The 9,612-nt window shown below is 34.4% G+C and overlaps 1 protein-coding gene across 2 annotated transcripts; it reads right to left on the reverse strand.

Moving 5' to 3' along the window:
- Positions 1 to 113: 113 nt before the first annotated feature.
- On the reverse strand, positions 114 to 6,075 carry LOC111377450 (plant UBX domain-containing protein 2). Of its 2 annotated transcripts, none has more exons than XM_023000546.1 (4): positions 5,865 to 6,075; positions 4,849 to 5,749; positions 2,331 to 2,609; positions 114 to 513 (listed from the first exon to the last, which is right to left on the reverse strand). In XM_023000546.1, exons 2-4 carry the CDS (start codon positions 5,740 to 5,742, stop codon positions 256 to 258), a joined length of 1,431 nt encoding a protein of 476 aa, XP_022856314.1. In that variant the 5' UTR covers positions 5,743 to 5,749; positions 5,865 to 6,075; the 3' UTR covers positions 114 to 255. The 2 variants fall into 2 exon arrangements, with proteins under 2 accessions (XP_022856314.1, XP_022856315.1); XM_023000547.1 differs by having other exon boundaries at positions 5,991 to 6,071.
- Positions 6,076 to 9,612: the final 3,537 nt, after the last annotated feature.

The raw sequence follows: 9,612 nt of genomic DNA on the forward strand, positions 1-9,612 counted from the left end.
GTCGAACAAGAGAAAAAATGGTAATACATTCAAACATTTTTGGAGACAAAAACATAATTTCACCAGCTGAAATTGCATAATGTAACGTGTTCGTTATCAATTCATAATGGAACTGAACAAGAGAGATCGATATAGAAAACCATAAATTTTAGCAACAAAAATCTGAATCAAATACAGCGGTATGAAGTTGATTTCAGCATAAATTCACATTCCAAGCAATGCATTTGAGTTTATTTTGGTATTCAAGTGTAGATATTATACTGAAGGAACTGCCGAACCAGTTTTAAGGGGTTCAATGATTTCGAGCAGTTCATTACAGAGACCCGTAAAAACAACAGTATCTGTTTCAATAGGTTTAAACTTGACTAGTGCTGAAGGGACCAAATCCTCCTCTTCGAATGTCACGTTTCGTCCTCCAGCTGCAGAAAAATGTGGGATCACCCGCCGTTTGATTAAAACTGGATGTATCAGCTCAAACTTTAACCTTGGTTCTTTCAGTGCAGAGCTCACAAACTAACATAAAGAAAACAAATTTAATGATCAGCAACTTATCTTATAAAATGAATACATTTTATAGTAATTCAAAATTACCATGATATTACCAAAAATAGACTTCGAGAATTTAGTATCCTAGCTATCAATTGATAGTAAATAATATCAATGTTAATCAAACCAGAGTTGGTACTTGAAGGCTAGAAGGGATGGAGCTATAGGCCCATAGTTGTAGATCTGCTTGACAATTCCATATGGCCACGGCGGGGAGGAAAGCATGGTTTAGGGATGAAAATAATGTTCATTTATTAAATGTATTTGAACACTTAGTTGGGTGTGATACCATGGTTCCAAGTTGATACATTTAATTCACATACATCTATTAACTATAAAGTTCCTGAAATAGTTTTAAGGCTATAAGCACAAATCCCACTCACAGGTCTCATCCTAAGAAGCACAGATTTGGATACGTAATTTGAATACAATATGATATGGGTACGCCGATATAACTTCTTAAAAAAAAATTAGGATAGGATATGCGGATACGTGCTTATATAAATAAAATAAAATACTAAAACATTTTATCTTAATCCTTAATTGTCCCAATTTCATTTTCTTCAATATCGCCTCCTTCATTTATCATTAAAAATAATACTCACCAACTCTGGATCATAATAGATTAGCAATCTCAAGCAACCCAAATACTTTCAAAAGCATCAAATAAGTCTTCGATAATTTCCTACATTTTGGAATCTCCTTTTGAATAGAGATTTAATTCTCTTGATAAAAAAACGCAGATTACTATGATGAAAAGCAATTTATTAAATATATAGTGAAGTTCGATTATATTAATGTATAATTTATTAACATGATTTTGCATATAGCCCTTGTTTGAGCCACATTATTGAAATGAAAATGCATTTTAGAATAGTGTATCGATGAAAAATGTGTGATTAAAAAATAAAGAAAAATTTTGGATTTGACCGTAATATTATTTTATTGAAGAATATGCGGTTGAAATAATGTCAAATCACTGTTGAAAAATGCATCTTTTCAAATAATGTGGCTCAAACACGGCAATAATAAACTATTATCTATTTCTAATAATAAAAATATATTTATCAACTGTTAAAATGGTTTTAAACGTATTAAAAGATTTAATACTATTGTGTATTTCCAATAAAAAACTCTATTTGTCGATTAATTTAAAACTCTAAGTGTATATTCATAAAATATTATCTATTTTCAATAAATTATTATTATTAACAATAATTATGTATTAAGAAAAAAAAACATTGGATTTTTAAAAGAGTTTAAAACCAATAAATATTTTTTTTACGTGTCATAATATATCACGGAACCAACAAATTCAAAGCCCTCTAACTTGTGAAAGTATCGCCAACGCCAACACCAACACAACCCTTGAACCATCACACAGTTGACACACTATAAGAACTGATAGTGAGTCAATCTTGAGGCCACAAGCTTCAGATTTGATGAATGAACCACTTGAAGGCGAACTTTGCCAGTTTTATCGTTCTTTGCAGATTATGGTTGGCAAAATTAATGGAATTGTAAGTCTGGTCATAGTGGCGTGGTTTGGTAGTAAAGAGGCAGAGCAAAAACGAGAATTGCCATATGAGATATGAGCAGGAAATACATTGATGGAAGCCACTTGATGATATTGGTCAATAAATGGGAGATAAATTTGATCTTACAGTTTTTAGATTTACACCAAACCAGTTTCATATAGGTCATATGAGGTATAACTTAAATAAGTCACTGCGATATTGTACTATTTCTATGAGTACGAGAGTAGTAAAGATCGAACAACTAACCTCATATAAAGCACCAGTAGGCTCTGTAGGTGAAAAGATACCTTGAAGAACCACCCCGTCAGGAAACTGTATCCTGATAACTGTTCTATTGTACCTCTTTTTAGCAGCTTTAGCCTGCTTTTCTCTATACGATTTAGGAATTAAAAGCTTGGACTCTTCAATTTTCTTCTTCCTCATGTCTGCTTCTCTTCTTAATTCTTCAGCAGAGAGGTTGTAGAAAGAATCAGGGAGCTCAATTTTTGCAGCTACACTTTCAGGGACCGAACAGAAAACCCGTGTCTAATTGGATGAGAAGATAGGGTAATCAGAACTCAAGCAGAAGAAAATGGTGGAAAACTAAGATACACACAAGTCCAAGAGAAAGAATGAGACACAGTTATACAATTATATGTTAACTTAATTGAAAGAAAAATGTAAAACAAGGAAGATGGCAGAATCTAAAACAAATTAGTAGAAAATTGAGCAAATATGATATATTTGAATAATATTATAGAAAGTTATAAAGGAGTTGAGCCCAAACAAATCATAAATCCAAGGTTCCAACTGGAGCAAGAAAACTACAACACAAATACCAAGATCTGAATAATGAAATATACCATTTTACCTGAAACATGTAATTAGGAATCTAGGACCTAAATCAAATTTACACTACGAACTTACGTCAACTCTGTTACAGAAAATTAATCATATTCTTTCTGCTCTTATTGAGACAATGGAATGGAGTGTAATAAATTTTACCAGATGAGATTCAATAGTTCATCATGGAGCTTGATTTGCACACTCACATAACACGAACACAACTATTCAAGCCACAAATTAATTTTAAAAGAGAGCTAAAAGATACAAACACAACACTAGTGACATTTCCAAGTCCTGCAAATAAAAAATAAAAAATAATAATAATAACAATAATAAAGGGAGATTGAAAAAGTCCTTCAACCTCAATGATTAGAACCGAAACACAGTTCCTCACCAGGATCCACCATAGTTTCACTTTTTAATTAGCTTTCGCAAAATATTGCTTAACATGTCAGGTATTCACTCCGCCTATGTTCCTCCAAAGCCAGAGTTCCAAGCCCACATAAAGGAAGATTATTGTGGTAGGTTTACCATCAGCGTAAAACTTTGTAGCACATGGATAATTTTTTTTTTTCAAACCAACATGAATAATTTATAATTCTAAACTTTGTGTCCCCAAATTTCTTTTGCTATGTTTGAATGACATTTTAAATGCACTTCAACTTTTGGGTTGTTACATTCTCCACGAGACATCTCAAGATGGAAGGTGTCAAAACGAGTATGACAAGGGAGTACAATTTAAGCTGCTTTTAATTTATCTTCTTCTTGTCCTCCCTTATTGCTGTTTGAGTAAAGTAGGTGCATATACAACTTGAAACCTTAAAAAACTCCATTTAGCACCGAAAACCATATCTATATCAATGAAAATAGAGTTTTAGGGAAAAAAGAGCTTATATTGGCTTTCTGGTTCGCATGTTTAAGGCTCTACTCCTTTCTCACTTGTTCAAGTTCTGTCAGAGCATTGTCATCGTGACCCTTTAATCAACATTGTAGTATACCACTTGAAAGAAAAGTAGGAATCCTAATAGCACAATATGTGTTCCATCATTGGGCAATGATTTGAATTTGGTTTAATCCATCAATTTATAAGTAATGTGCACACTTGACTTCCATAGTTGTCAGAATGACCAAAGGAAAAATATCATATTACCATCAAATTTCTACCTTTTTCAACAAAGCATTATATCTGATTTCCCAATCAGTACTTTCTAGAGAAGATGGAGATGAATGCAGAAAACAAATCAATCTTCGATTTGCATGATTACTAATGATTTATAACTCACTGCTACATAAATAGGGGAAGAGATTGAGACCAGCGTGCTTTTGGCAATGATTTATATGTTTCTAACTTTTATTTTGCTTCACCGACCATTCAACTTACTCGACCTTAGAAGGCTCACAGCAATTACTCTCTGACTTTGAATTTCTAAAACACTTTAACAGGTTAATATCCAATGATTTCCGCTAAAAAATACAGACAATAGAGCATTATGCAAAGTGTTAGGATATACATTCCAGCAGCTCACCAGATTCCTTCAACTTCCAATTGCTTCCAACGTGTGTCCAGCTGTCTTCAGTTGTTATGTTAGTTAGTAGTTTAGTTAGTTAGTTAGTTGTTAGATGTTAGTTATTCTAGTTAGCCACTCACACTTGTGTCTATAAATACAAGATTTTGTATAACTTTTAGTTCATTGGATATTTTCCAATCTTCAATATGATTTCATATTGAATTTATCCTTTCTTCTTTTTACTGCTCTCTAGTTCTATGCTAGGGAGATGATTTCAATATTTCCTTCTTTTTACTGCTCTCTAGTTCTATACTAAGGAGAATTTAACACAAAGCACGTGTTTTTTGTATAACAGAACACGATATAAATTAAAAGGAAGCAGAACATAACAAAACATGAAATCAGCTGTAGAGATGAAGTAAACTGTATACCTGTCTATCAACCTTCTTGGGCTCCATGGGTTCCCCTAAATTAGCTGGAGCTGCAGATGAAGGTTCCTCAACCTTCTTTGGCTCCAATAATGATATGACATTCTTCACCAAACCAAGTCGTTCCTCCGATGGAGCATCCATCACCAGCCACATCTCGCCACTTTCCTCTTTCAACTCAAAGCCCATGAATTCAAATAACTCCACTCCTCCCAGAATATCTCCAATGGCATCCTTTACTTTCGGATTCCCCATCCGAATCTTCCTAAACTTAGTATTATCTGGCTCCTTCACAATATTCTTCAAAAGCTTCAGAACTACATCCAGTGATCCCGCTGAAGGATTCCCTGACAAATATGCAGTAAAACAGGCCTCCACTTCATTCTTGCTATCCTCAATTTCTTTTTCACTATCCCTCAAATTACGTGATACGGAGTTATTCAAACAAGTCTCAACATGAGAAGACACCTCCTCTTCAAAGCTATAGCCTTTACCACAAACAGGACACTCGAACACTTTCAAAGTATACCCGTTGGGATTCCTTTTCCCAGAAGTGATCAATGAGTTAAATGGGTCAAACCCATTTTCAGACTTCTCATTCCCATCTGATTCAACCCGGATTGCAGGTTTTTTATCCTCAATTTTCTGTTCAGAATTATTACTCAATTTTTGAGTTGCAGGCTTGGAATTTGATGATAAAGATTGATTTTGCTTTGGAGTACTCAAAGATTGTGGAGGTCTGGTTGCATCGAAGTTTGCAGGGCCTCTCGAAGGTGGAGAAGACGAAGAAGAGCCCAAGACTCTACCTTGGCCCTTGAATTTTTCTGAAGAAGATGATGAAAATGGGTTGTTGACCTTCTTCATAAAACCCTTCATTTTACCTTTCATCTCGTCCATTTTCTTCCTAATTCAATGGAAAAAAAGAAGAAGAAAAACCTCAAAAACGAATCAAAGAAATCGAAATCCCCAAAAGCAAAAATAATATGAAATCTGAATGAATAAATATTTTCTTGTTCGACCGGGATTTTATAGGCGTCACTGAAATATGAAACTTAAAGCTGAATATAAATATCAGTTTTGTTGTAGTATATGTGAAGTGAATTAACGCGTGAAGAGACCAAGAAAATAGGATCTAAGAAATCTACGGAGGGTTGTGTTCTTTGAGCTCAGGGCTACGGAGGATGTTTGTAGCACTTTTTTTTTTTTTTTTTTTAGGGAAAATGTGAAAATGGATTTTGGTATTTGCGTGTTGGAGGATAATAGAGCCAATTTTTCCGTGTGATTTGGTTGTCGAGACCCAGTCCTGCCAGCTCAACGAATGGGGCAGGAAGATTCTTTCAGACTTTTACTCTTTTCTATTGGATTATTTTGTTGGCAAAAGCTCCTTCGACAACCCCCGAACGTTCAGGGGGCGCCCCTCACAACCCCTGAGACTTGTCACCCAAGAATAGCTCTATTTGTTTCTTTGAACTTGTTTGATTGTTTGACTTATGTTTCTTGAACCGGATTATTCTGCTTTCGGGTACACACATAGTAACACCTCTCACACATTGTGGAGGATCCACGAATAAATTATTATGTATGGAATCCCTTTATGTGAGGTGGTGCAAGGAATTATGTACATCGAAAGTATACAAATAGAATAATCCTTCTTGAAAATAAATGTCCAGGTTTTTTTTTTATGGAAAAAGTGATTTTTGGTATTTGCGGGTTGGAGGATATACTTTTCCGTGTGATTTGGTTATGGAGACCCAGTCGTGCCAGTTCAACAAATGGGGAAGGAGATTCTTTTTACTCTTTTCTATTTCTATTGGAATATTTTGTTTGGTTGTTTGACTTAGGTTTCTTGAAAATAAATTTTGTCAAAATGATTTTTTAAGAACCAATGATTTATTGTAAATAATATAATTATTAATGAATGATATCTCTGCAACCTTAATTTTTAATTCTTTTCCTAAAAATATGAGACTTTGACTCTCAATAAAATACAAAGAAGTCTATACTTTTCTATTCTATTCTCTTTTTCTCTATAGTTTATAACATTATTAATTATTTATATTTTATAAAGGTTAATTTTAGTTAAAAAGACGAATTTTTATATTTTATGAGGATTAAATTTTAACAATGATAACTAAAGTTTGTTAAAAATTTCAAAAAAGTTTCCTTCCTTTTTTTTTTTTTAATGGTCACTTTAATCGAAAATCTTAGGTGACACCATTATGCCCCTATTTGTCACCATTATTATTATTATTTTTTACAGTACTCATTTTCAATCACACATTCTTTATTAAAAATACGCGTAAATCAAATTTTTTTTTTTCCTTTTTTAACCAAACATTCTCCATCAATCTAATATTCTATAATACATTTTTTTAAAATTAAAGGGCTCAAACACACCCTAAACATCAAAGTCGACCCAAACCATATTGAATGCCATGTAAGTTAAACATATTACACAAAACATTAAGATGGAAAAATACGTTTAGATGTAAAATGTATTGCACAAATGAGGTGTTATATTTAATGGTATCAATTAATTTCTATAATTACAATTACATTTGACTTAACGTACTAGTTAACATCATTTGTGTCTAAGTTGACATTTGAAAGTGCCGTGTAGAACTTTTAATTAATGTTTTTAGTCGAGTGGTTATAAATGTAATTGTTAGAAACTTGAGAGAGATCACTACCATAAGAAATATGCTTCAAATTTGTAATATTTTTCAATAAACTTTAGTGAACTTTGCTTAAATTAACCCTACTTTATTAAGGGCGGAAAATTTAATTTCGGTGGGGTCCTTGTTTTCTTTGGTTGGCTATTTCAATTTGTGTGATATCATCAATGAGATTGGATTTATATTATTACGTATTTTATTACTTTCAGATCTATCTTCAAGTAAAATTTTATGTTTATCACTTAGTTTCTTTTTGTTGAATTTGCCAATAAACTATTGATCTCGTTTCAATCATACCACTTGTTCGCATTCATCAACTTGAATGACAGAAAATCCTATGTGATTAACAGCAAGCCCATGCATACGAAAAACTAAATTCGAAATATCGTTATTCATGAAAAAATACAAAGAATAAATGATACTCTTTCGCACTTAGTCTACAAATGTTAACCATTTTTTTAATAAACAAATATCCTTTATACGTCGTGAGATCTCTACCATGGACGGTCTTCTATCAGGATGCTGTGCAGCGCAAGAAATGGCAAGATTTAAAACTTGTACCATTTGTTCCTTAAAGTTGTAAAACTAATCAATTCTGGATCAAACACTTCAATTGTCCACTTTTCTTGCACAACAGATTGAACCCTGTTGTTTCTAGAGTTTGAATTCACTCCTTCGAAAATAATTCGACAGAATTACCTGAATGCAAGAATTGATCAACAGGATCCAAAATTGTAATTCGAGCCCACCGACTTCACGATGTGTCCTTAAAACGAATTTGCTGCCTTCAATGGTGCTAAAGGCGTCCAGCAATCGTTTCCCAGAATAGAACGAATTTTTCGTCTCCTACGGAAGCAGCACTGCAGTCTGTAAGAGTTCCAACGAACTCAACGAATTGTTTTACTTCGAGACAATATCAGAACGAGAGAGAGGGAAATGAGATTCAAAGCACAGAACGTTTGCAATGAAAATGGTGTAAATTTTCTGGTAGAAAGGCTGGCTATTTATAGACTTGTTCGTGGCCATTCGAACAGTCATCACCTTTCAGACAAGTCTCAAAAATTCGAACAGACATACTGTTCTTAAAAGTCGTGTCTGTTAAGTCGGTTAACAGTCGACTGTTTGGTCGGTAAACAGTCGACTGTTTGGTGGGTAAACAGTCGAAACAGTCGACTGTTAAAAGAAAATAAAACACCCGGAATAAGCCAAAATTTAAATTTCATTTTGTACCCAAGAATTTGATTATTTACAATTTGGCCCAAAATTTTAAATAAATTTTGTCCAAAAAGTTAATATAGTGTAAAGGTCGACCCGGACCCGCACCCGCACCGAACCGGACCGGACTCGGGCACGTGCCGTGTCGAGCCGAGCCGGCCGGTCGGATTGTCCAAAAAGTTAATATAGTGTAAAGGTCGACCCGGACCTGCACCCGCACCGAACCGGACCGGACCGGACCGGACTCGTGCACGTGCACGTGCTCGTGCTCGTGTGGGTTTATGACCGAACCCAATAGGATATAGGTCTTCCCCCTTCCAAAGACTATTGGTACCCCTTGGGGCCCAAACCCAATTCCAAACTTCTACCTTATAAACCACACCAAAGTTTCCTAACTTTCCTATGTGGGATAAGTGTTTGGCAAATCAAATTCTTCCATAATCCTTAGTTTATGTGGGTTACTTTAACACTTAATATATCATTCAATTTTAAATGGTTTTCGATAAATAAATATATCACGTTAATCATCTCGCGGAGTAGAACGCGAATACGCTAGGTCCCGTATTATTTAAAAGGTGGGTCCCACTGAAATTTGGGCTCAAAGTTGACCCATTAAACCATTTTTTTCCAACAAACCCAACTTGGCAAATCAATCCCATCCCCCATCAAAACTCTATCAGGGTCCTTACCGGTCATTACTTCCAGAAGCAGAAGCACGACTCCAAAATTGTACACATCGGCTTTCTTTGAGATATTGGGTGAATCTGTCACTTCAGGTGCTCGATAGCCGTTCAAGTTTGGTGAAGTTATGTGAGAAACGAGTCGTATTAGGCTGAATTGGAAAGGGAAGGCGTCGTAGTATTCTGTGAGCAGAATG

Source organism: Olea europaea, unplaced genomic scaffold, assembly GCF_002742605.1.
Source record: "Olea europaea var. sylvestris unplaced genomic scaffold, O_europaea_v1 scaffold1657, whole genome shotgun sequence".
Taxonomy (NCBI): domain Eukaryota; kingdom Viridiplantae; phylum Streptophyta; class Magnoliopsida; order Lamiales; family Oleaceae; genus Olea; species Olea europaea.

Bases quoted from the DNA above. Each gene is read 5' to 3' on its own strand.
- LOC111377450 (XM_023000546.1), bottom strand. From the start codon at position 5,742: ATGGACGAGATGAAAGGTAAAATGAAGGGTTTTATGAAGAAGGTCAAC. The intron at 2,610-4,848 runs GTATACAGTTTA...TCATCCAATTAG, and splicing joins CCAAGAAGGTTGATAGACAG to ACACGGGTTTTCTGTTCGGT. The intron at 514-2,330 runs GTTAGTTGTTCG...TCTTTATGTTAG, and splicing joins CTACTGGTGCTTTATATGAG to TTTGTGAGCTCTGCACTGAA.